The sequence below is a fragment of the Leucoraja erinacea genome, unplaced genomic scaffold (assembly GCF_028641065.1).
Source record: "Leucoraja erinacea ecotype New England unplaced genomic scaffold, Leri_hhj_1 Leri_782S, whole genome shotgun sequence".
Taxonomy (NCBI): Eukaryota; Metazoa; Chordata; class Chondrichthyes; order Rajiformes; family Rajidae; genus Leucoraja; species Leucoraja erinaceus.
In genome coordinates, this window is record NW_026576710.1 from 22380 (window position 1) to 49965 (window position 27586).

Below are 27586 nucleotides of genomic sequence, written 5' to 3' on the forward strand. Positions count from 1 at the left end.
ACGTGCGCGCCCCCGCGGCCGGCCGGTCGGTCTCCTTGGTGAAGGTGGAAGGAAGATGGCGGCGGCGGCGGCGGCGGGAGAGACGGAGACGAAGCGGAGCCGCGGGTCCCCGAAGGCCATCAAGTTCCTCTTCGGCGGCCTGGCGGGGTAACGTAACGTAGCCCGGAGCTGGGGGGGGGCTGGGTCTGGAATGATAAACACCCCCCCGGGGGCCCAAACCACGCGCACCCTTCGGCCCCACAGCAGCGTACTATCCCACCTCTCCCCCCCCTCCTCCTCCTACTCCTCCCTCCAGGAGTCGCCCCATGCAACCCTCAGTCTACCCAGGGCCCCTTGACCTCCATGGGGGCCCCTTGACCTCCATGGGGGCCCCTTGACCTCCATGGGGGCCCCTTGACCTCCATGGGGGGCCCCTTGACCTCCATGGGGGGCCCCTTGACCTCCATGGGGGCCCCTTGACCTCCATGGGGGCTCCTTGACCTCCATGGGGGACCCTTGACCTCCATGGGGGGCCCCTTGACCTCCATGGGGGGCCCCTTGACCTCCATGGGGGCCCCTTGACCTCCATGGGGGCCCCTTGACCTCCATGGGGGCCCCTTGACCTCCATGGGGGCCCCTTGACCTCCATGGGGGGCCCTTGACCTCCATGGGGGCCCCTTGACCTCCATGGGGGCCCTTGACCTTCATGGGGGGCCCCTTGACCTCCATGGGGGCCCCTTGACCTTCATGGGGGCCCCTTGACCTCCATGGGGGGCCCCTTGATCTTCATGGGGGCCCCTTGACCTTCATGGGGGGCCCTTGACCTTCATGGGGGGCTCCTTGACCTCCATGGGGGACCCTTGACCTCCATGGGGGGCCCTTGACCTCCAGCCTACCCGGGGTCAAACTTCAGTCCCTGGAACCCCCTCACCCCCCCCCCAATCTGTGTCTCCCCCCGGGCCCCCACACTTTGCCCTCAGGGCCCAGGTATCCCCCCCCCCCCCATGGCAACCCAGGGGCCCCCATCACCTTCCCCTCTGTCCCCAGGGTACCAGCTTCACCCCCAGGGTGGTAGGACCCTCACCGCCCCTCACAACCATCCTAACCTGCCAGGGCCCCTTGCTTGACCCCCCCTCCTACCCGGGTCTCGCCCGTCACCCTCAGGGCCTCGAACCCCCCCACACGCTCGGGACCCCAGGAAGTCTGGACCAGGGACCCCTCTATCTCACCGGGCTCCGCGTCATCCTCGGGGGGTGGGGGGGGGCCTCAACACCCCCCTCGCTACTCTCTGCCCACCTGTGGGAAACCCACGACCCTTCTGTCCCCCGAGCCTCGATGCCCGGGACCCCTTTTCCCTGGAACCCCCCCCCCCCCCCCCCCCCCGCCGCCTCTAAAGAAGGGTCTCGACACCAAAATGTCACCCATTCCTTTTCTCCACAGATGCTGACTGTCCCGCTGAGTTACACCAACATTTTGTGTTCCCCCTCCCCCTTGTGTTCCCCCTCCTGGGTCCCCCTTCCCTCCCCCCCCCCCTCTCTCCCCAGGCCCCGCTTCACTCTCGGGGGGGGCCCTGTCTCGCCCCTCGCGACCCTCCAGCCTGCCCGGGACCCCATGACTCCCTCCTACTTGGGACCCACGACGAATAGTGAAAGGCTCTGGATCAGATTCAGATTCAGATTCAATTTTAATTGTCATTGCCAGAAAGGCTCTGGATAGAGTGGATGTGGAGAGGATGTTTCCACTAGTGGGAGAGTCTAGGACCAGAGGTCACAGCCTCAGAATTAATGGTCGTTCTTCAAGGAAGGAGATGAGGAGGAATTCCTTTAGCCAGAGGGTGGTGAATCTGTGGGATTCTTTGCCACAGACGGCTATGGAGGCCGTGGATATTTTTAAGGCAGGGATAGATAGATTCTTGATTAGTGCGGGTGTCAGGGGCTACGGGGAGAAGGCAGGAGAATGGGGTTAAGAGGGAGAGATAGATCAGCCATGATTGAATGGCGGAGTGGACTTGATGGGCCGAATGTCCTAATTCTACCTCCTATCACTTATGGCCTTATAAGAAGCAACGTTTTATTTTGTTATAAAATATATAAATTATATATTTTGCATTCATTTGAGTAAATTGTTATTTTTTGTAATTATCATTTGGTAAGTTGCAAAAAGTGGCGTGCCGAGTATTCTAAATTGAGATGGAATTATATTTAGCCTTTCCTTGTGTCAGTAGTTTTTTGCTCGTGTGTGGTGGTCAAGTCGGGCTGTTTAGACCAAAGATCCTATAGCGGGCAAGATGGTCCACTCGACGAATAAGACGTAGTACGGTCATGGGCAGATTCATAGGTAATTTTCGGCCCCATTTCCGTAACCGGCTTCCGTCTCCGCACCAAAGATCCCGTAGGATATTAGTGCAGAGACGGAAACATCCTCGTAAAAATAAAAGTTGTTTGGTAAAAATCTTCTCCTCATTTTCAGAATTTTAATTTATTAACACAAACTGTTCCCCCGCAACGTTGATTTCACTGCGAGTCGGGTCGGGTTACTAAAATGGATGGACAAAAAAGGCCCACGTTCCGCTGCGTTGCGTACTACACATCAGCCCATTGCATTTAGCAGGAGTGGTCTATCTTTGGTTTTGGGCCCCGTAAATGAGGACGGATGTGCCGGTTCTGGAGAGGGTCTAGAGGAGATTTATAAGAACAATCCTAGGAATGAGTGGGTTAACCTATGATGGGCGTTTGTCGACAGTGGGCCTGTCCTTACACTGCGAGTCAGGTGGGGTCCGGTTACTGAAATGGGGGGCCGGTTACTGAAATGGATGAAAAAAAGGCCCACGTTCCGCTCCGTTGCGTACTACACGTCAGCCCATTGCATTTAGCAGGAGTGGTCTATCTTGCTCCGCTATAGGATCTTTGGTAGCTATGGGATCAAATCCTGTTTCAAGCAACTCAGCATGTGCCAAGGGTGACTAAGTACACACCTTGACCTTGACCGACCTTTTACCTGTGGACTGAGTGAAGTGCCGTTGAGTTGAAGATGCTTCAGGCAGCACAGTGGCGCAGCGGGTAAAGCAGATGCTGATGCAGGGAAAATGTTCCCCATGTTGGGGGGGTGTCCAGATCCAGGGGTCACACACAGTTTAAGAATAAGGGGTCGGCCATTTAGGACTGAGATGAGGAAAAACTTTTTCACCCAGAGAGTTGTGAGTCTTTGTGGAATTCTCTGCCTCAGAGGGCGGTGGAGGCAGGTTCTCTGGTTACTTTCAAGAGAGAGCATGATAGGACTCTTAAAAATAGTGGAGTCAGGGGATATGGGGAGAGGGCAGGAACGGGGTACTGATTGTGGATGATCAGCCATGATCACATTGAATGGCGGTGCATTGTAAGGAGCGCCCGTTAATTTTGGGGCTGTGACCTCTGGTCCGAGACTCTCCCACTAGTGGAAACATCCTCTACACATCCACTCCATCAAGTGAATATCTGTCAAGGTCTAGCTGTGTATTCAGCCAGCAGTGTCTGCAATGTTCAATGTGCACTCCCCCCCCCTCATGTTTAACGCTGTCTCCTGCATGCCAAGATGGCTGATGTGAAACTCGAGTATAGGTGGCCAGCTGGCATTAGATCCACTGACTTCGTGAATCCTCCGCCTGGCTCCAAATGTCAAGGTCAAACAGTTTATAAAGTGTATAAGATCATCAGGGGAATAGATCGAGTAGACGCACAGAGTCTCTTGCCCAGAGTCGATGAATCGAGGACCAGAGGACATAGGTTTAAGGTGACAGGGAAAAGATTTTAACAGGAATCCGAGGGGTAACATTTTCACACAGGGTGGTGTGTGTATGGAACGAGCTGCCGGAGGAGGTAGTTGAGGCTGGGACTATCCCAACGTTTAAGAAGCAGTTAGACAGGTACATGGATAGGATAGGTTTGGAGGGATATGGACCAAGTGCAGGCAGGTGGGACTAGTGTAGCTGGGACGTTGTTGGCTGGCATGGGTGAGTTGGGCCGAAGGGCCTGTTCCCAAACATGTTCCCGCTGTTGGGGGAGTCCAGAACCGGGGGCCACCGTTTTAAGAATTAGGGGTAGGCCATTTAGAATGGAGATGAGGAAAAACGTTTTTAACCAGAGAGAGTTGTGAATCTGTGGAATACTTTGCCACAGAAGGCAGTGGAGGTCAATTCTCTGGATGCTTTCAAGAGAGAGTTAGATAGGGCTCTTAAAGATAGCAGTCAGGGGATATGGGGAGAAGGCAGGAACGGGGTACTGATTGTGGATGATAAGCCATGATCGCATTGAATGGCAGTGTTGGTTCGAAGGGCCGAATGGCCTACTCCTGCACCTATTGTCTATTGTCTAATATGTGGATACAATAGGCAATAGGTGCAGGAGCAGGGATCGCTGGTTGGCGCGGACTTGGCAGGCTGAAGGGCCTGTTTCCGCGCTGTATCTCAATAGACAACAGGTGCAGGAGTGGGCCATTTGGCCCTTCGAGCCAGCACCGCCATTCAATATGATCATCAGCCATGATCATATTGAATGGTGGTGCAGGCTCGAAGGGCCGAATGGCCTACTCCTGCACCTAATTTCTATGTTTCTAAGTACCCCGTTCCTGCCTTCTCCCCATATCCCCTGACTCTGGTATCTTTAAGAGCCCTATCTAACTCTCTCTTGAAAGCATCCAGAGAATTGGCCTCCACTGCCTTCTGTTATTGGGGCATGTAGGTCGGCGTGGATGAGTTGAGCCGAAGTCCTGTTTCCACGCTGTGAGATTCTATGAGCCTGAGAATTGGTGATCATAACAGCAGTGTGTATGGTAATATCACCTCCAGCGCACTGCCCCTCTACAAGAGCCTAACCCAGTTGCGTTTTGTCCTTTAGGATGGGAGCCACGTTCTTCGTTCAACCACTAGACCTGGTCAAAAACCGGATGCAGCTGAGCGGGCAAGGAGGTCGGGCGAAGGAATACAAGACCAGCTTCCACGCCGTCACCACCATCCTGAAGGCCGAGGGGATCGGGGGGATCTACACCGGGTGAGCAGGGGGGGGCGTCCCATTCCCACCCCCTGCCGGGCGGGTGCCAGCACCATTTTAGGAACCCGTTCCCCCCTCTCTCGCCCCACCCGTAGGAAAAGCTTCCAAGTCACACAGACCGAACCAGCTCCCACTGTAGCTTATATAACCATATAACAATTACAGCACGGAAACAGGCCATTTTCCGATTCAGATTCAGATTCAGATTCAATTTTTTTTCAATTTTAGTTGTCATTGTCAGTGTACAGTACAGAGACAACGAAATGCATTTAGCATCTCCCTGGAAGAGCGACATAGCAAATGATTTGAATAAATAATAATAAGTGTCCGGGGGGGGGTGGTGATTGGCAGTCACCGAGGTACGTTGTTGAGTAGAGTGACAGCCGCCAGGAAGAAGCTGTTCCTCGACCTGCTGGTTCGGCAACGGAGAGACCTGTAGCGCCTCCCGGATGGTAGGAGGGTAAACAGTCCATGGTTGGGGTGAGAGCAGTCCTTGGCGATGCTGAGCGCCCTCCGCAGACAGCGCTTGCTTTGGACAGACTCAATGGAGGGGCGCGAGGAACCGGTGATGCGTTGGGCAATTTTCACCACCCTCTGCAATGCCTTCCGGTCGGAGACAGAGCAGTTGCCATACCATACTGTGATGCAGTTGGTAAGGATGCTCTCGATGGTGCAGCGGTAGAAGTTCACCAGGATCTGAGGAGACAGATGGACCTTCTTCAGTCTCCTCAGGAAGAAGAGACGCTGGTGAGCCTTCTTGATCAGAGTAGAGGTATTGTGGGTCCAGGAGAGGTCATCGGAAATGTTGATTCCCAGGAACCTAAAGCTAGAAACACGTTCCACCTCCGTCCCGTTAATCTTAACCCTTCTAGTCCATGCCGAACACTATCACCTAGTCCCATCTACCTGCACTCAAACCATAACCCTCCATTCCTTCCCCGTCCATATACCTATCCAATTTATTTTTAAATGATAAAATCGAACCTGCCTCCACCACTTCCACCGGAGCTCATTCCACACAGCTACCACTCTCTGAGTAAAGAAGTTCCCCCTCATGTTACCCCTAAATTTTTGTCCCTTAATTCTTAAAACATGTCCTCTTGTTTGAATCTTCCCTACTCTCAATGGAAAAATCTTATCCACGCCAACTCTGTCTATCCCTCTCATCATTTTAAAGACCTCTATCAAGTCCCCCCTTAACCTTCTGCGCTCCAAAGAATAAAGACCTTTCTCTGTAACTTAGGTGCTGAAACCCAGGCAACATTCTAGTAAATCTCCTCTGTACTCTCTCTATTTTGTTGACATCTTTCCTATAATTGGGCGACCAAAATTGTACACCATACTCCAGAATTGGCCTCGCCAATGCCTTGTACAATTTTAACATTACACCCCAACTTCTATACTCAATGCTCTGATTTATAAAGTTTCGGTCCCAATCTGGGACTGGTATTTTCTTCAGTTCCACAGCTGGAACCAGACTTCTGGCCAAAATCTCTCAGAGAATCTTAGCCCAATCTTCTGTCCGCCACTCTCTGGGACTGGTATTTAACCCCCCGACCTTGCTGGAGGTTCCCTTCGACTTAATGTAGAGGCAGATTTTCATATCGTTCAAGAAATTAACACGCTAGCCGCTAAATGGACAGCACGGTTAAGGGGAATGTCTTCGATAGGCATGCAAGCTCACCATCAGAGACCTTCAGAGCTTCTTCACAGATAAGTCATCCAAAACACAGCCTTAAGTTGTTTATTGTTGATGAAAAAACATTCAGATACATCCAAGCTTCTCCCGACCCGTTACTGCAATCTTCATCGAACTCCAGCTTAGCGGTTTAAACGTTAGAAAACTCCTCGTGTCTCCGTAACACTTTCGCATGGTCGATAGTGTTAAGGGGTTGGACAGGCTAGATGCAGGAAGATTGTTCCCGATGTTGGGGAAGTCCAGGACAAGGGGTCACAGCTTAAGGATAAAGGGGAAATCCTTTAAAACCGAGATGAGAAGAACTTTTTTCACACAGAGAGTGGTGAATCTCTGGAACTCTCTGCCACAGAGGGTAGTCGAGGCCACAGTTCATTGGCTATATTTAAGAGGGAGTTAGATGTGGCCCTTGTGGCTAAGGGGATCAGGGGGTATGGAGAGAAGGCAGGCACGGGATACTGAGTTGGATGATCAGCCATGATCATATTGAATGGCGGTGCAGGCTCGAAGGGCCGAATGGCCTACTCCTGCACCTAATTTCTATGTTTCTATGTTCTATAGGTAAACCTTCTCCATGCTTGTTCGAAACTACACCCAGTAAAGTTGCTGCCTCACAGCGCCACAGGCCCAGGTTCGATCCCGACCACGGGCGCTGTCTGTACGGAGTTTGTACGCCCTCCCCGTGACCAGCGTGGGTTTTATATAGAAACATAGAAAATAAGTGCAGGAGGAGGCCATTCGGCCCTTTGAGCCAGCACCGCCATTCATTGTGATCATGGCTGATCGTCCCCTATCAATAACCCGTGCCTGCCTTCTCCCCATATCCCTTGACTCCACTAACCCCTAGAGTTCTATCTAACTCTCTCTTAAATCCCTCCACTGCCCTCTGTGGCAGGGAATTCCACAAACTCACAACCCTCTGGGTGAAAAAGTTTTTGTCTTAAATGACCTCCCCTTTATTCTAAGACTGTGTGTGTGGCCCCTGGTTCTGGACTCGCCCACACATTGGGAACATTCGCCCCGACATTGGGAACATCGGGATCTTCGGTTTCCTCCCACACTCGAAAGACGTACGGGTTTGTAGGCTAAGGTACACAAAAAAGCTGGAGAAACTCAGCGGGTGCAGCAGCATCTACGGAGCGAAGGAAATAGGCAACGTTTCGGGACGAAACCCTTCCGGGTTTCGTCCCGAAACGTTGCCTATTTCCTTCAAGGTTTCGGCCCGAAACGTTGCCTATTTCCTTCGCTCCGTAGATGCTGCTGCACCCGCTGAGTTTCTCCAGCTGTTTTGTGTACCTTCGATTTTCCAGCATCTGCAGTTCCTTCTGAAACAGGTTTGTAGGCTAATTGGATTGGGATGAATGAAAATTGACCCTAGTGTGTGTAGGGTAGTGTTAAAGTGCGGGGCAATCGCTGGTGGGCCGAAGGGCCTGTTTCCGCTGCTGTATCTCTAAACTAAACTGAACCATAATAGTGCATTATAATAATAATAATAATAATTTTATTTATAGAGCACTTTAAAAACAAACATAGCTGCAACAAAGTGCTGTACATCACTAATCATTGACAAAAAAAGTTAATACACACCAAAAATAACAATCAAAAGAAATAGTAGGAAAAGACATGCAAAATAAAGAAACATCAAAAACACCACAAACAGAAGCAAAGCCTCAGGCATGGTCAAAAGCCAGGGAGTACAAATGTGTTTTAACACTGGATTTGAAGATGGACAGTGAGGGGGCCTGTCTGATGTGCAACGGCAGGGTGTTCCAGAGTGCTGGAGCAGCAACAGAGAAGGCTCTATCCCCTCTGAGCCTCCGACGAGACCTCGGTACCTCCAGGAGCAGCTGACCAGCTGACCTGAGGGACCGGGCAGGAGCGTATGGGTGGAGCAGCTCAGAGAGGTAAGGTGGGGCGAGCCCATTCAGAGATTTAAAAACAGTATCATTGACAACAATAACGTGGTGATTCCACCTCACCGCCCTCTCTTTCCCTCCCCCCCCCTCCCGTCTCCCCCTCAGTCTCTCCGCGGGCTTGCTGCGCCAGGCCACCTACACCACCACCCGCCTGGGCATCTACACCATCCTCTTCGAGAAGCTGACCAAGGCTGACGGCACGCCGCCCAACTTCTTCATGAAAGCTGGCATCGGCATGACGGCGGGCGCAATCGGCGCCTTCGTGGGGACGCCCGCCGAGGTATCGCTGATCAGGATGACTGCCGACGGCAGGTGGGTGTTGCCCCCCGAGACTCAGAGACGATTGTTTAAGGGCTTGGACACACGCTAGAGGCAGGAAACATGTTCCCAATGTTGGGGGAGTCCAGAACCAGGGGCCTCGTTGAAACATATAAGATTGTTAAGGGCTTGGACACACGCTAGAGGCAGGAAACATGTCCCCATGTTGGGGGAGACCAGAACCAGGGGCCTCGTTGAAACACAGTACAAGATTGTAAAGGGCTTGGACCATTTAGAGGCAGGAAACACTTTTTCCCATGTTGGGGGAGTCCAGAAACCAGGGGTCTCGTTGGAAATTCTCCGCCTTAAGGGCTTGGAGGACACGCCGTTCTCAGGATACTGTTCCCAAGAGAGAGTCCTAGATAGGCCTCTTAAACATATAAGATTGTTAGGGGATTGGACACACGCTAGGGCAGGAACGGGGTACATGTTGGGGGGACCAGATCAGGGGCCATGATCACAGTTTAAGAATAAAGGGTAAGCCATTTAGAACGGAAACACTTTTTCTCACAGAGAGTTGTGAGTCTGTGGAATTCTCTGCCTCAGAGGGCGGAGGAGGCCGGTTCTCTGGATACTTTCAAGAGAGAGCTAGATAGGGCTCTTAAAGATAGCGGAGTCAGGGGATATGGGGAGAGGGCAGGAGCGGGGTACTGACTGGGGATGATTAGCCATGGTCACATTGAATGGCGGTGCTAGCTCGAAGGGCCGAATGGCCTCTACTCCTGCACCTATTGTCTATTGTCAAGAGAGAGCTAGATATATATCTTAAAGATAGCGGAGTCAGTGGTATGGGGAGAAGGCAGGGAATGGGGTATAGATTGTGGATGTGGATCAGCCATGTTTTTTGAATGGTGGGAGAGTCTAGGCTCGAAGGTAACCTCTCCTAAAAGGATTCAAGATTATAGATATAAGATAGATTTAACACACACGTGTGCCTGATGGCACAGTGAACACACATTTCCACACAGCCATACACACACACACAAACACACACACACACACACACACACTACAGACACAGACACACACACACACACACACCCACACAGAGGAATCATAGTTATATACTGTATACAGAGGGCACCAAAGTGTGTCTTATATATATATATTATATATGGTCAGGGACAATAGGTGCCCAGGAGTTGCCCATTCGGCGGCCCGAGCCAGGACCGCCATTCAATGTGATCGCCATAGTCCGACAGTCGGTATATATATATACGTCCTCAGCGTAATGGGGAGAAGGCAGGTGAATGGGGTCATAGAGTGGATGTGGAGAGGATGTTTTTCCACCCGTGGGAGAGTCTAGCACCAGAGGCCGTAACCTCAGAATAAAAGGACGTTCCTTTAGAAAGATGAGGAGGAATTTATTTAGTCAGAGGGTGGTGAAGTCAATGGATATCTGTACGGAGTTTGCACGTTCTCCCCGTGACCTTAGTGGTCTCGGTCTGCGGTTTCCTCCCACGCTCCAAAGACGGGCAGGTTTGCAGGTTAATTGGCTTGGTGTAAATGTAAACATTGTCCCTAGTGTGTGTAGGGTGGTGCTAATGTGCGGGGATCGCTGGTCGGCATTGACACGGTGGGCCGAAGGGCCTGTTTCTGCTCTTGTCTCACTAAACTAGGAGGCAGGTGTGGTCTCACCAGGGCCCTGTACAACTGCAGTTGGCTTCCTCCCGCTGAGTTACTCCAGCGTTCTGTGTCTGGTCTGGGGTTCCTCGTATCTACAACTGTCTGGGTGTTCTGTCTCCCTCCTCCAGGATGCCCGCGGACCAGCGGCGGGGTTACACCAACGTGTTTAACGCGCTTTTACGCATGACCCGAGAAGAGGGCCTCTTCACCCTCTGGCGGGTAAGTTTGCACTGACGGGGCACGTTCGTTCGTAAGTCCGCCAGCGATGCTTTTCCCTGTACCTCGCTCCGCGTGACCAGAATCCAAACTAGGTAACTGATGGGAGCAGAATTGGGCCAAACTGAAATTGTGGTCCCCCTCAGTTCCCGGCAGACCCCCCCACACTGGGTCCTCCCTGCTCAGTAGGAGAAGACCCTGATGTCCACAGTTAAGCTGACGTGATAGGAGCAGAATTAGGCCATTCGGCCCATTAGTCTACTCCGCCATTCAATCATGCCTGATCTTTCTCTCCCACTTATCCATCCATAAGATCATAAGACACAGGCCATTCATCCCATCAAGTCTACTCCGCCATTCAATCATAGAAACATAGAAAATAGGTGTAGGAGTAGAGGCCATTCGGCCCTTCGAGCCTGCACCGCCATTCAATATGATCATGGCTGATCATCCAACTCAGTATCCCATCCCTGCCTTCTCTCCATACCCCCATGATCCCTTTAGCCACAAGGGCCACATAGAATCATAGAATCAAAGAAATTAGGTGCAGGAGTAGGCCATTCGGTCCTTCGAGCCTGCACCGCCATTCAATATGATCATGGCTGATCATCCAACTCAGTATCCTGTACCTGCCTTTTCTCCATACCCCATGATCCCTTTAGCCACAAGGGCCACATCTAACTCCCTCTTAAATATAGCCAATGAACTGTGGCCTCAACTACCTTCTGTGGCAGATAATTCCACAGATTCACCACTCTCTGTGTGAAAAATGTTTTCCTCATCTCGGTCCTAAAAGATTTCCCCCTTATCCTTAAACTGTCACCCCTTGTTCTGGACTTCCCCAACATCGGGAACAATCTTCCTGCATCTAGCCTGTCCAACCCCTTAAGAATTTTGTAAGTTTCTATAAGATCCCCCCTCAAATTCTAGCGAGTACAAGCCGAGTCTATCCAGTCTTTCTTCATATGAAAGTCCTGACATCCCAGGAATCATGCCTGGTCTTTCTCCCATTTATCCATCCATAAGATCATAAGACACAGGCCATTCATCCCATCAAGTCTACTCCGCCATTCAATCAAGGCTAATCTCAATAGACGATAGGCGCAGAAGTAGAGGCCATTTGGCCCTTCGAGCCAGCACCGCCATTCAATGTGATCATGGCTGATCATCCCCAATCAGTACCCCGTGCCTGCCTTCTCCCCATATCCCCTGACTCCGCTATCTTTAAGAGCCTTCTCTTGAAAGCTCCGTAGATGCTGCCTCGCCCGCTGAGTTTCTCCAGCATTTTGTCCACCTCTGAACTAACGCAGGCCCTCTGTCGCTGTTTTTGTTCCAGGGTTGTGTCCCGACGATGGCTCGTGCGGTGGTGGTGAACGCAGCCCAGCTGTCCTCTTACTCCCAGTCCAAGCAGTTCCTCCTGAGCCTCAGTGAGATCTCCTCCTTGATTGTGGCATCGTCTCTCCTCCCTTGCGCCTCCTCTCGCCGCCGACCCCTAACCCCCCCCCCCCCTCCCTGTGTTCAATCTGTCCGCGCGTGGACTTTGCACGTTCTCCTTGTGACTCATAGGAAAATAGGTGCAGACTTAGGCCATTCAGTACAATCACGGCTGATCACCCAGAATCAGTTCCTGCTTTCTCCCCACATCCCTTGATTCATAGAAACATAGAAATTAGGTGCAGGAGTAGGCCATTCGGCCCTTCGAGCCTGCACCGCCATTCAATATGATCATGGTTGATCATCCAACTCAGTATCCCGTACCTGCCCTCTCCATACCCCCTGATCCCTTTAGCCACATCTAACTCCCTCTTAAATATAGCCAATGAACTGTGGCCTCAACTAGTGGCAGAGAATTCCACAGATTCACCACTCTCTGTGTGAAAAAAAAATGTTTTTCTCATCTCGGTCCTAAAAGATTTCCCCCTTATCCTTAAACTGTGTGTGTGTGTGGCCCCTTGTTCTGGACTTGCCCAACATCGGGAACAATCTTCCTGCATCGAGCCTGTCCACAACCCCTTAAGAATTTTGTAAGTTTCTATAAGATTCCCCCCTCAATCTTCTAAATTCTAAAGCGTGTACAAGCCGAGTCTATCCAGTCTTTCTTCATATGATAGTCCCGCCATCCCAGGAATCAGTCGGGTGAACCTTCTCTGTACTCCCTCCATGGCAAGAGTGTCTACCCTCAGATTAGGAGACCAAAACTGTACGCAATACTCCAGGTGTGGTCTCACCAAGACCCTGTACAACTGCAGTAGAACCTCCCTGCTCCTAGCGAGTACAAGCCGAGTCTATCCAGTCTCCAGTCCACTCCATTCGGCCCTTCGAGCCTGCACCGCCATTCAATATGATCATGGCTGATCATCCAACTCAGTATCCCGTACCTGCCTTCTCTCCATACCCCCTGATCCCTTTAGCCACAAGGGCCACATCTAACTCCCTCTTAAATAGAGACAATGAACTGTGGCCTCAACTACCCTCTGTGGCAGAGAGTTCCAGAGATTCACCACTCTCTGTGTGAAAAAAGTTCTTCTCATCTCGGTTTTAAAGGATTTCCCCCTTATCCTTAAACTGTGTGGCCCCTTGTCCTGGACTTCCCCAACATCGGGAGCAATCTTCCTGCATCTAGCCTGTCCAACCCCTTAAGAATTTTGTAAGTTTCTATAAGACCCCCCCTCAATATTCTAAATTCTAGCGTGTACAAGCCGAGTCTGTCCAGTCTCCAGTCCAGTTTCTATAAGATCCCCTCTCAATCTCCTAAATTCTAGAGAGTATAAACCAAGTCTATCCAGTCTTTCTTCATAAGACAGTCCTGACATCCCAGGAATCAGTCTGGTGAACCTTCTCTGCACTCCCTCTATGGCAATAATGTCCTTCCTCAGATTCCGATCACCCTTGGAGCTAGGAGAAAATCTCTCGGAGATTAGCTTCTCCTCCGGGTGTTCCGATTCCCTCCCGCTTGCCAAAAAAACATGCGGGGCGTCCTGATGGTTGCAGCGGGTAGAGCTGCTGCACTCACCATGTGTTAACGGCTTGGACACGCTAGAGGCAGGAAACATGTTCCCGATGTTGGGGGAGTCCAGAACCAGGGGGCCACACACACACACACAGTTTAAGAATAAAGAGTAAGCCATTTAGAACGGTGACGAGGAAACACTTTTCCACACAGAGAGTGCTGAGTCTGTGGAATTCTCTGCCTCAGAGGGCGGTGGAGGCCGGCTCTCTGGATGCTTTCAAGAGAGAGCTAGATAGGGCTCTTAAAGATAGCGGAGTCAGGGGATATGGGGAGAGGGCAGGAACGGGGTACTGATTGAGGATGAAGAGCCATTGAATGGTGGTGTTGGCTCGAAGGGCCGAATGGCCTCTACTCCTGCACCTATTGTCCATTGTCTTTTTTTACACAGAGAGTGGTGAATCTGTGGAATTCTCTGCCACAGGAGGTAGTTGAGGCCCACACAGTTCATTGGCTATATTTAAGAGGGAGTTGGATGTGGCCCTTGTGGCTAAAGGGATCAGGTGGTATGGAGAGAAGGCAGGGATGGGATACTGAGTTGGATGATCAGCCATGGCGGTGCTGGCTCGAAGGGCCGAATGGCCTACTCCTGCACCTTTTTGTCTATTGTCTGCTGTCTCACAGCGCCAGAGACCCTGGTTCGATCCCGACTACGGGTGCTGTCTGTACGGAGTTTGCACGTTCTCCCCGTGACCTGCGTGGGTTTTCTCCGAGATCTTCGCTTTCCTCCCACACTCCAAAGACGTGCGGGCTTGTAGGTCAATTGGCTTGGTGTGTGTGTGTGTGTGTGTGTGTGTGTGTGTGTGAGTAGAGGCCATTCGGCCCTTCGCGATCCTGCACCGCCATTCAATATGATCATGGCTGATCATCCAACTCAGTATCCCGTACCTGCCCTCTCCATACCCCCTGATCCCTTTAGCCACAAGGGCCACATCTAACTCCATCTTAAATATAGCCAATGAACTGTGTGGCCTCAACTACCTTCTGTGGCAGAGAATTCCACAGATTCACCACTCTCTGTGTGAAAAAAAAATGTTTTTCTCATCTCGGTCCTAAAAGATTTCCCCCTTATCCTTAAACTGTGTGACCCTTGTTCTGGACTTCCCCAACATCGGGAACAATCTTCCTGCATCTAGCCTGTCCAACCCCTTAAGAATTTTGTACGTTTCTATAAGATCCCCTCTCAATCTTCTAAATTCTAGCGAGTACAAGCCGAGTCTATCCAGTCTTTCTTCATATGAAAGTCCTGACATCCCAGGAATCAGTCTGGTGAACCTTCTCTGTACTCCCTCTATGGCAAGAATGTCTTTCCTCAGATTAGGAGACCAAAACTGTACGCAATACTCCAGGTGTGGGCTCACCAAGACCCTGTACAACTGCAGTAGAACCTCCCTGTTCCTACACTCAAATCCTCTATGGCAAGAGTGTCCTTCCTCAGATTAGGAGACCAAAACTGTACGCAATACTCCAGGTGTGGTCTCACCAAGACCCTGTACAACTGCAGTAGAACCTCCCTGCTCCCTACTAGCCGAGTACAAGCCGAGTCTGTCCACTCTCCAGTCCAGTCCAGCATTTTGTGTCCATCTTTGATCTAAACCAGTGCCTGCAGTTCCTCCCTCCATATTGACTGCTCTTTGCTCCGTCCCATTGAACAAGGCGACTTTGGAATGTGGGAGGAAACCGGAGCACCCAGAGAAAATTCTCTAGGTGATAGATAGGGAGAACGTGCAAACTCCACACAGGATGCAACCGCAATCCGGGTCTCCCACAGCATGAGGCAATGTCTCACATTGATGTATATGTGCCCTCACGAACCCGATGTTTGTAATGCAGCTTTGAAGGGGGGGGGGGGTTAGGGGGGGAGCAGGGAGCATCTTCTTAATTCATGCTTTATTCCCGCCAACACAGGTTACTTCAACGATAACATCCTCTGCCACTTCTGTGCCAGTATGATCAGCGGGCTGGTGACCACTGCTGCCTCCATGCCGGTCGACATCGCCAAAACCAGGTGACAAAATCAAACAAGTATCCCAACGTGTTCAATGGGATGGAGCAAAGAGCAGTAAATGTGGAGGAAGGAACTGCAGGCTCTGGTTTAGACCAAAGATGGACACAAAATACTGCACTGGAGACTGGGCAGACTCGGCTTGTACTCGCTAGGAGCAGGGAGGTTCTACTGCAGTTGTACAGGGTCTTGGTGAGACCACACCTGGAGTATTGCGTACAGTTTTGGTCTCCTAATCTGAGGAAAGACATTCTTGCCATAGAGGAATTGAGTATAGGAGCAGGGAGGTTCTACTGCAGTTGTACAGGGTCTTAGTGAGACCACACCTGAAGTATTGCGTACAGTTTTGGTCTCCTAATCTGAGGAAAGGCATTCTTGCCATAGAGGGAGTACAGAGAAGGTTCACCAGACTGATTCCTGGGATGGCGGGACTTTCATATGAAGAAAGACTGGATAGACTCGGCTTGTACACGCTTTAGAATTTAGAAGATTGAGGGGGGGATCTTATAGAAACTTACAAAATTCTTAAGGGGTTGGACAGGCTCGATGCAGGAAGATTGTTCCCGATGTTGGAGAAGTCCAGAACAAGGGGCCACACACACACAGTTTAAGGATAAGGGGGAAATCTTTTAGGACCGAGATGAGAAAAACATTTTTTTTTTTCACACACAGAGAGTGGTGAATCTGTGGAACTCTCTGCCACAGAAGGTAGTTGAGGCCACACAGTTCATTGGCTATATTTAAGAGGGAGTTAGATGTGGCCCTTGTGGCTAAAGGGATCAGGGGGGATGGAGAGAAGGCAGGTACGGGATACTGAGTTGGATGATCAGGCATGATCATATTGAATGGCGGTGCAGGCTCGAAGGGCCGAATGGCCTCTACTCCTGCACCTATTGCCTATGTTTCTATGTAATTCAGCAGGACTGGGGCATCTCCGGAGAGAAGGAATGGGTGACGTTTCGAGTCGATGTACTACTTCAGACTGGGGACCAGTCTGATGAAAGGTCTCGACCGAAACGAAACATAGAAACATGTGCAGGAGTAGGCCATTCGGCCCTTCGAGCCTGCACCGCCATTCAATATGATCATGGCTGATCATCCAACTCAGTATCCCGTATCTGCCTTCTCTCCATACCCCCTGATCCCCTTAGCCACAAGGGCCACATCTAACTCCCTCTTAAATATAGCCAATGAACTGGCCTCGACTACCCTCTGTGGCAGAGAGTTCCAGAGATTCACCACTCTCTGTGTGAAAAAAGTTCTTCTCGTCTCGGTTTTAAAGGATTTCCCCCTTATCCTTAAGCTGTGACCCCTTGTCCTGGACTTCCCCAACATCGGGAGCAATCTTCCTGCATCTAGCCTGTCCAACCCCTTAAGAATTTTGTAAGTTTCTATAAGATCCCCTCTCAGTCTCCTAAATTCTAGAGAGTATAAACCAAGCCTATCCAGTCTTTCTTCATAAGACAGTCCTGACATCCCAGGAATCAGTCTGGTGAACCTTCTCTGCACTCCCTCTATGGCAATAATGTCCTTCCTCAGATTTGGAAACCTCACCCATTCCCATTCTCCTTCTTGAGTATGGTGTGCACAGCCTAAAGTTGTAGGGCAACTTGTTCTATTTGATCTTGTTTGGTTGTGCACGCCAGGTTGATTGCATTCGTCGAAACCACGTGAAGCTTGCAATCTCCCACCCCTTTCCCAGTCTGAAGAAGGGTCTCGACCCGAAACGTCACCCGTTCCTTCTCTCCAGAGATGCTGCCTGTCCCGCTGAGTTACTCCAGCATTTTGTGTCTTATCTTCGATTTAAACCAGCATCTGCAGTTCCATCCTACACATTATAGCTAGACCATGTTGTCCGTGCTGAGGAAGTGTGTAGCCTTATGCCCCTGTCCCACTTAGGAAACCTGAACGGAAACCTCTGGAGACTTTGTGCCCCACCCAAGGTTTCCATGTGGTTCCCAGAGGTTTTTGTCAGTCTCCCTACCTGCTTCCACTACCTGCAACCTCCGGCAACCACCTGCAACCTCCGGCAACCACCTGCAACCTCCGGGAACCTCACAGAAACCTTGGGTGGGGCGCAAAGTCTCCAGAGGTTTCCGTTCAGGTTTCCTAAGTGGGACAGGGGCATTAGAATCATTGGGAGATATAACAGGGCATCAAGCTCTTGACTGATCTCGATTCTATTTCCCTTACCTTTCCCTTTCCCTCGGAAGGCTGGGACTTTATATCTTGGAGCTCTGGAGGATGAGGGGTGATCTTATAGAGGTGTACAGAATGGGCGGCACGGTGGCGCAGCGGTAGAGTTGCTGCCTAATGCCCCTGTCCCACTTAGGAAACCTGAACGGAAACCTCTGGAGACTTTGCGCCCCACCCAATGTTTCCGTGCGGTTCCCGGAGGTTGCCAGAGGTTGCAGGTAGTGGAAGCAGGTCGGGAGACTGACCAAAACCTCCGGGAACCGCACGGAAACCTTGTGTGGGGCGCAAAGTCTCCAGAGGTTTCCGTTCAGGTTTCCTAAGTGGGACAGGGGCATTACAGCGAATGCAGCGCCGGAGACCCGGGTTCCATCCCGACTACGGGTGCTGTCTGTATGGAGTTTGCACGTGCTCCCCGTGACCTGTGTGGGGTTTTTTCCGAGATTTCTGGTTTCCTCCCACACTCCAAAGACGTGCTGCACCACCGTCACGTCCTAAAGCAGGGCGGTAACGTTACTGGAACATTGAAGTGTCTCTACTGTAGTAACGGTAGGCAGCGTGACTCTCGTCAGCAGCGGCCTCTGCAGCCCGTCCGCGTTTTTATTATTTTTTGTCTATGTTTCTATGTAGTTTTTGTTATTTTTTTGTTGGGGTATGTGTGTGTGTGGGGTGGGAGGGAGGGGGTAACTTTTAAATCTCTCCCTGCACGGGAGACCCGACCTTTTCTTTGTCGGGTCACCGTTGTCGTTGGGGCTGCAACGAGAAGCGGCCTCCAACAGGAAGACCGGGGGCTCTGGTGCCGACTACTCACCTCACCGTCGCGGAGCTGGCCGAGTCCGGAGCGGTGGTGGAACGCTGCTGCTGCTGCTGCGGCCCGACCTCCGGAGATTCGGAGGCTGCAACTGCGGGTCTGGCGGACGGCGGCACCGGGAGCCCGCGGGTCCCTGGAGGGGGAGACCGCTTTTCAGGGCTCCCGCAACGGCGACTTCTCCCGCCCAAGTTGCGGGGTTGAAGAGCTCCTGGAGCGGAGTCGGACATCACCGCCCCTCGTGGCTTGGAATGGCCGCGGGACTCTGCGAGCGCACGCCGGGGGCTCTAACATCAAGACCCAGTGTGCGACCTTGCACCACCCGGCGTGGTTTTAATGGCCGCGGGACAATCGCCATCGCCAGCCGGGGGCTTTGACTTTGACTCTGACATCGGGGGGGGGGGGGGGGGTGCAGTGGAGAGATAAGTTTTTTTGGCCCTCAATGGGTCCAAATGACAAATAAATTGAATCTTGAATCTTGAATCTTGAAACTATTCTTATTTTGCAGAATTCAAAATATGCGGACAATCGATGGCAAACCAGAATACAGGAACGGACTGGTGAGGCATCCTGGTTTTTTATTCCACACTAATGTCGTATTAGAGGTGATGGGGTGGTTTCATGCTGGTGTTTCAACACGCCATTAAGCCTTCACTACTCTCTACGTCTCAACGAGGTCCCCCCCTCCAGTCGCCTAAACTCTAGCGAGCACAAGCCCAGTGTCGACAAACGCCCATCATAGGTTTTTTTTTTTTTTTTTTTTTTTGTTGTTTATTTTATCATAAAAAAAGGAAGAGAGAAAGAGGAGAGTAGAAATAGAAGAGAAGGCCCCTTAAAAGAGAATTTTTCAAATCTGTATTCGGAGATGTAGATCTATCCGCGTCATGAACTGAAATCGGCAATCCTTACGGCACCGCTGCATCACATGATTCCAAAAAGTCGATGAAAGGAGACCAACTCTTTAAGAATTGGTCATATTTATCTATTAGTCGGAGTCTCATTTCTTCAAGGCGTGCTATGTCCATCATATTCCTAATCCACATTTTAACAGTTGGTGTGGTTGTACTTTTCCAAAATTTAAGTATCAATTTCTTTCCAATTATTAACCCATAATTAAAAAAAACATTTTGATCTTTATTTAAATTGGTATCTTCTCCTATTATTCCAAATATAATCCATTCCGTTTTGGGTTCTATTCTTGACTTGAAAATCTTTGTAAATATATCAAATATATCACTCCAAAATTTATTCAACTTTGTACATCCAACAAATGAGTGTGTTATATTAGCGTTTTGAAACAAACATTTATCGCATCTGGGAGAGACGTTTGGATAAAATTTGTTCAACCTCGTTTTTGAATAATATAGTCTATGTAATAATTTGAATTGAATTAAATTGTGTCTTGCATTAATAGAACAGTTATGTGTGTTCATCAAATATTTTCCCATCTATCCTTCGAGATCTTTGTCATTAGCTCTTGTTCCCAATCTTCCCTTAATGCTTCTGTTGAGGGTGATTCTCTATTTAATATATTATTATAAAAGTATGATATTAATTTTTGTGAATCAGCCTTAATATTCATTGCTTCTTCTAAAGGATCTAAAAATATAGTTTGAAATCTATGTGTATGTTTCTTCATAAAGTCACATACCTGTATATATTTAAAATATTGATTATCCTTCAATTTAAATTTTAATTTTAATTGTTGAAATGATAACAGTTTGCCCACTTCATACATGTCCCCTACTTTCCTAATCCCCAGTCTATCCCATCCCATTGCTGATATGATACGCCCATCATAGGTTAACCCACTCATTCCTGGGATCGTTCTTATAAATCTCCTCTGGACCCTCTCCAGAGCCGGCACATCCGTCCTCAGATACGGGGCCCAAAACCAAAGATGCTATAGCGGAGCAAGATAGACCACTCCTGCTAAATGCAATGGGCTGACGTGTAGTACGCAACGGAGCGGAACGTCGGCCATTTTAGTAACCCGACCCCACCCGACTCGCAGTGTAATCAACGTTGCGGGGGAACAGTTTGTGTTCAAATTCTGAAAATGAGGAGAAGATTTTTACCAAAGAACTTTGATTTTTACAAGTATGTTTCCGTAACCGCCTTCCATCTCCGCACTAGTTATCTTTGCTCCGCGGTGATGGGATCTTTGGTGCGGAGACGGAAGCCGGTTACCTTCGAGCCAGCACCGCCATTCAATGTGATCATGGCTGATCGTCCCGTATCAATAACCCGTTCCTGCCTTCTCCCCATATCCCTCGACTCCACTAGCCCCTAGAGCTCTACCTAACTCTCTCTTAAATCCATCCAATGATTTGGCCTCCACTGCCCTCTGTGGCAGGGAATTCCACAAATCCACAACTCTGTGGGTGAAAAAGTGTTTTTTCTCACCTCAGTCTTAATTGGCCTCCCCTTTATTCTAAGACTGTGTGTGGCCCCTGGTTCTGGACTCGCCCAACATTGGGAACATTTTTCCTGCATGTGGCTTGTCCAGTCCTTTTATAATTTTAAAAAATCATAGATAATAGGTGCAGGAGCAGGCCATTTGGCCCTTCGAGCCAGCACCGCCAATCCTCGTATGTTGCAAAACATACTTGGCGAATAAAGTGTGATTCTGATTCTGATATGTTTCTATAAGACCCCACCCTTTCATCCTCCTAAACTCCAGTGAATACAAGCCTAGTCTTTTCAATCTTTCCTCATATGACAGTCCCGCCATCCCAGGGATCAATCTGGTGATCCTACGCTGCACTTCCTCAATCACAAGGAGGTTCTCGTGGCCACACACTCATCTCCCCGCTAGCTTCAGGTAGACGTTACAGGAGCCTGAAGACTGCAACATCCAGGTTCAGGAATAGCTACTTCCCCACAGCCATCGGGGGAAGTTTAATAAAACTTGGCTCGGACAAAACTGAACATTAATAGCTCATTATCTGTTATTTGCACTTTTATCAGTTTATTTATTCATGTGTGTATATATTTATATAATGGTATATGGACACGCTGATCTGTTCTGTATTCATGCCTACTATGTTCTGTTGTGCTGAAACAAAGCAAGAATTTCATTGTCCTACCAGACCAGCAGGAGTAGGCCCTTCGAGCCTGCACCGCCATTCAATATGATCATGGCTGATCATCCAACTCAGTATCCCGTACCTGCCTTCTCTCCATACCCGCTGATCCCCTTAGCCACAAGGGCCACATCTAACTCCCTCTTAAATATAGCCAATGAACTGGCCTCAACTACCCTCTGTGGCAGAGAGTTCCAGATATTCACCACTCTCTGTGTGAAAAAAGTTCTTCTCATCTCGGTTTTAAAGGGGATTTCCCTCTTATCCTTAAGCTGTGACCCCTTGTCCTGGACTTCCCCAACATCGGGAACAATCTTCCTGCATCTAGCCTGTCCAACCCGTTAAGAATTTGTAAGTTTCTATAAGATCCCCCCTCAATCTCCTAATGGCTAGAGAGCTCGAAACCGAAGTCCTCCAGTCTTTCTTCATAAGACAGTCTATGACTATCCCAGGAATCATGGTGAACCTTCCCTGCACTCTTTCAATTGAAATAGATGTCCTTCCTCAGATGGTGGCCGACCAGGAAACTGTACGCAATACTCCTGGGTGTCATGGTACAAGACCCTGTAAAACTAGGCAGTAGGACCTCCCAGGCCTGAATACTCAAATCCTTTTAGCTATGAAAGCTAACATACCATTCGTTTTCTTCACTGCCTGCTGCACCTGCATGCCTACTTTCAATGACTGGTGTACCATGACACCCAGTTCTGGCTATATTTAAGAGGGAGTTAGATGCCACCATTTAGATCAGGGGGTCTGAAGACAGGGATGGGATACTGAGTTAGATGATCAGCCATGATCATATCGAATGGCGGTGCAGGCTCGAAGGGCCGAATGGCCTCTACTCCTGCACCTATATTCTATGTTTCTATGTCTATCGGGGACACATGACAACAAACTCTCTTGAATCTTTGAATCTTGACCCGAGATGTCGCCCGTTCCTTCCCTCCAGAGATGCCGCCTGTCCCGCTGTGCCTTAATTTGACGTGTTGCTCTGTTTCCCGACAGGACGTTCTCCTGAGGGTCACCCGGCAAGAGGGGTTCTTCAGCCTTTGGAAGGGCTTCACGCCGTACTATGCCCGCCTGGGCCCGCACACGGTCCTCACCTTCATCTTCCTGGAGCAGATGAACAAATATTACAAGCTCTACTTCCTGGATCAATAAAATGGTGACTCCTCTAGTTCCCCCTTCTCCTCCTACCTCCCTCCCCCCCCCCTCCTCCCTCCCCACTCCCATCCCTAAAGAATTTCAATAAACATGGGCGTGTGGGATGGGAGAGGCGGGCGGTGAGGAACATTCTCTTACACCAAGTATATCCAGATCCATTCTTGGAAGGCCAGTCAAAGGTTGGGTTGGAATTCGATTCTGGCTGTGTGTGTGTGTATGTATGTATGTATGTCGAGGGTTGGGGTCCCTCGTACGAGTGTGTTGATCTGACCTTTGGCCTTTGATCCTTGACCCTCAGGGTGGCCGCCCATAGCACTTCCCCCCCCCCCCCCCCCCCCGAGCACGGTCCAGAGGGTCAGAGGTGACGGGATCAGTTTGGCCCTCGAGCTGAGGATGGCTGAATCAGATCATGGAGGGTGTGCCTCGATTGTGGAGTGTGTGTGTGTGTGTGTGTCTACCTCACCATTTCCACCGGCCACTGATTGTCACCGCCTTGCTGGCCTGTGATTAAGCTGCAAATTAAATTAAAGATGTGAATGTTCCCTCATCAAACGCGAGCTGTGTGGTGCAGCGGAGCGCTGTGTGTTTGTGTATAAATTTGTATCTGTGTGTGTCTTTGTGTGCCTGTATAAATTTGTCTGTATAAAGTGTGTATATTTGTGTCTGTGTGTGTGTGGGTGTGTGCACGTGTGTGTGTCTGAGTCTGTGTGTGTGTCTGAGTGTGTGCGTGTCTGTCAGTGTGCGTGTGTGTCTGGGTGCGCGTGTGTGTGCCTGTATAAATTTGTATCTGTGTGTGTGCGTGTGTGTCAGTGTGTATGTGTGTGTGTGTGTGTCTGTTTGTGTGTGCCTGTATAAATTTGTGTTTGTGTGTATATTTGTGTGTGTGTGTGTGTGTGTGTGTGTATGTGTATGTGTGTGTGTGTGTGTGTATATGTGTGTGTGTGTGTGTGTGTGTGTGTGTGTGTGTGTGTGTGTGTGTGTCTGAGTGTATGTGTGTCTGTCAGTCAGTGTGTCTGAGTGTGTGTGTGTTTGCGTGTGCCTGTATAAATTTGTATGAGTGTGTGTATATCTGTCTGTGTGTGTGTGTGTGTGTGTGTGATGTGTGTGCCTGTATGCGTGTGTATCTTTGTGTATATTTGTATTTGTGTCTGTGTGTGTGTGTGTGAGTCTGAGTGTATGTGTGTCTGTCAGTCAGTGTGTCTGAGTGTGTGTGTGTTTGTGTGTGCCTGTATAAATTTGTATGAGTGTGTGTATATCTGTCTGTCTGTGTGTGTGTGCATGCATGTGTGAGTGTGTGTGTGTGCGTGCGTGTGTGCGCGTGCATGTCTGTGTCTGTCATTTGTGTGTCTGTGTGTGTGTGTGCCTGTTGTGTGTGTGTGTGTGTGTGTGTGTGCATGCATGTCTGCGTGCGTGCGTGTGTGCGCGTGCATGTCTGTGTGTGCATGTGTGCCTGAGTGTGTGTGCCTGTATAAATTTGTGTGTGTGTGTGTTTGTATGTGTGTGTTTGTGTGTATTTGTGTGTGTGTGTGTGTGCATGCATGTTTGAGTGTGGGTGTGTGTGTGTGCCTCAGTGAGCGCGTGTGTGCAAATGCTGGCAGAGGCAGAGTACTTCCATGAAGCTTTTTTATTTTGTAGGGCGTGAGACCGCCACACTCTTCACCCTACCTCTGGGGTTAGCGACACACGGGTGCCCGAGACAGGGAGCAGATTGGAGTCAAATCACTACAGTGTGTGGACACTTATGTAAGTGTATGTGGAGCAGCCCCAGTCACGCCACTGTGGGAGAGGACAGATCCACCAACGAATGTGCAGTGGCGGGAATGTCAGTGTATGTAGGAAGGAACTGCAGGTGCTGGTTTGCGAAGAGAGGCGCATAAATGCTGGAGTAACTCAGCGGGACAGGCGGCATCTCTGGAGGGCGACGTTTCGGGTCTTGACCCGTTCCTTCTCTCCAGAGTTACTCCAGCATTTTGTGTCTTCTCTCCGTAAACCAGCAGGAAGTGGTTCTCTCTGCTGGCCTGGGCCCTCGTAAGTTCCAGGGGGAGAATCCGTCACTGGCTTCTGTTCTTTTTGTGTTTTTTAACCAAAAATAATTTGAATCGATTATTTTGGTCCGTTTTTCAAACCACTCCTGGGCGCAGATTTAGCCCTGGGCAAGGGGCGGGCAGCTGGGCGCCGTGACTCATGCGCGGATGGCCAGCTTGGCCTACGCCCAGCCAAACCAACCAAGACATCAACCTCTGCCCCAAACCCTCTCCCCTACGCACACAGGGATGTCCAAAGATGAGGGTGTGACAGGCAGCCAGAAGGCCCCTTTAGATAATGGAACTGATAGGGGACTGCAGCATCACGCACTGCATGTACACGTGGAACACAGGCTCCTCCAGCTCGCTAAAATGGCAGCTGCCAAGTGAACTGCAGACGGGAAGTAGCTGAAGAAGGGTTTCGGCCCGGAACGTTGCCTATTTCCTTCGCTCCATAGATGCTGCTGCACCCGCTGAGTTTCTCCAGCTGTTTTGTGTAGTTGCATACAAGTTATCTGCCACACATCCCTCCGTGTTGCAGGCAAGATTTCTAGGCTCCACTGCACTTTATGACGTAGAGGAAGATCCTTGTATTCAAATCTTCCTTGTGCCATTTGACCCTCTTGGTTTGCTGCTGGGCTCAGCGGGCCAGGCAGCATCTGTGAATCTGGAAAGGCGTTTCAAGAGTGCTGGAGTAACTCAGATTTTGCAGCATCTCTGGAGAACATGGATTGACGTTTCACAGAGTGCTGGAGTGACTCAGCCAGGCAGCATCTGTGGGGAACATGAGTATTTTTTCACAGAGTACTGAGTCACTTTCGGGTCAGCAGCATCTCGTGCACATGGATAGGTGACTGCAGTGCTGGATTAACTCAGCGGGTCAGGCAGCATCTGTGGAGAACATGGATAGGTGACGTTTCACAGAGTGCTGCAGTAACTCAGCGGGTCAGGCAGCATCTGTGGAGAACATGGATAGGTGACGTTTCACAGAGTGCTGGAGTCACTCAGCGGGTCAGGCAGCATCTGTGGAGAACATGGATAGGTGATGTTTCACAGAGTGCTGGAGTAACTCAGCGGGTCAGGCAGCATCTGTGGAGAACATGGATAGGTGACGTTTCACGGAGTGCTGGAGTAACTCAGCGGGTCAGGCAGCATCTGTGGAGAACATGGATAGGTGACGTTTCACACAGAGTGCTGGAGTAACTCAGCGGGTCAGGCAGCATCTGTGGAGAACATGGATCGGTGAAGTTTCCCCTCTTCAGACCTGATTGTTGGCATGGGCAGGCGACGTTTCTGACTGAAGAAGGGTCCCGATCCAAAACGTTGCCTATCCACGTCCCTGTCTGACTTCCTCCAGCACTCTGTGCTTTTACTCAAGATCCCAGCACCTGCAGTTCCTTGAGTGGCAGTCTGAAGAAGGGTCTCGACCCGAAACATCACCGATCCCTTCTCCCCAGAGATGCTGCCTGTCCCGCTGAGTCACACCAGCATTTTGTGTCTACTTTCAGCGAAACCTTTAAACCCTTCTTTCTCAACCTGCACTGCCCGACCAGCCGAGAATTTCCCGATGTTTTGTGTTGGGCCGCAACAACATCCCAAAGTCTTTTGCTTTTAATTATTGCTCCTTAGTTCCGTCGATCCTGAATTCCCGTACCTGCGGTGAAACGTCCAAGATACGCTTCTCACGCAGGCGTTACCCGACAAAACAAGACTGTTGCACTTTGAAATGTGTGAAATGTGATGTGTGCTGTACTTAGCGATCTCACTCCGTGAGTTTTCCGCTCATCCCTGCCGACATCCACCGTTGCCGATTTGCAAATCATTATATTTTTCTGCCTTGGAGAGCTCGGAGTGGTAATTCTGTTCCCTCTGATCGGCACCATAGACATTTTGAAACCACTGATGTACGTTAGACTTTGTGACATATGATTATAGTGCAAATTGAATGACTTGGAAGAGGAAACAAAACAAATAAATTAATTATTGAGGCAATGCATCAGCTTTCTTTCCTACCCGCCCATTGCTTCAAGTACTGAACCTACTCATCCAGGTGAAGCCAGGCCATAGGTTCCATACCAGGGAGGGGAATCGAGGATGGACATACCATGCTGGAGCAACTCAGCGGGACAGGCAGCATATCTGGAGAGGGAATGGGGGACACTTTTCCCACACAGAGTTGTGAGTCTGTGGAATTCTCTGCCTCAGAAGGCGATGGAGGCTTTCAAGAGAGAGCTTGATAGGGCTCTTAAAGTTAGCGGAGTCAGGGGATATGGGGAGCAGGCAGGAATGGGGTACTGATTGAGGATGATCACATTGAATGGCGGTGCAGGAGCTGGTCATTCGGCCCTTCGAGCCAGCACCGCCTTTCAATGTGATCACGGCTGATCATCCACAATCAGTGCCCCGTTCCTGCCTTCTCCCCGTATCCCCTGACTCCGCTATCTTTAAGTCAAGAGAGATTATTTAGTACACCAGTCATTGAAAGTAGGCATGCAGGTGCAGCAGGCAGTGAAGAAAGCGA

At 50.1% G+C, this 27586-nt stretch overlaps 1 protein-coding gene across 2 annotated transcripts; it reads left to right on the forward strand.

Moving 5' to 3' along the window:
- Positions 1-27053, forward strand: slc25a11 (solute carrier family 25 member 11). 2 transcript variants are annotated; one of them, XM_055631506.1, is made up of 9 exons: positions 1-147; positions 4851-5003; positions 8721-8927; positions 10688-10778; positions 12112-12202; positions 15691-15790; positions 19297-19348; positions 22883-23042; positions 26686-27053. In XM_055631506.1, exons 1-8 carry the CDS (start codon positions 56-58, stop codon positions 23036-23038), a joined length of 942 nt encoding a protein of 313 aa, XP_055487481.1. In that variant the 5' UTR covers positions 1-55; the 3' UTR covers positions 23039-23042; positions 26686-27053. The 2 variants fall into 2 exon arrangements, with proteins under 2 accessions (XP_055487481.1, XP_055487482.1); XM_055631507.1 differs by lacking the exon at positions 26686-27053 and adding an exon at positions 24677-25728.
- The last annotated feature ends 533 nt before the right edge of the window (positions 27054-27586 follow it).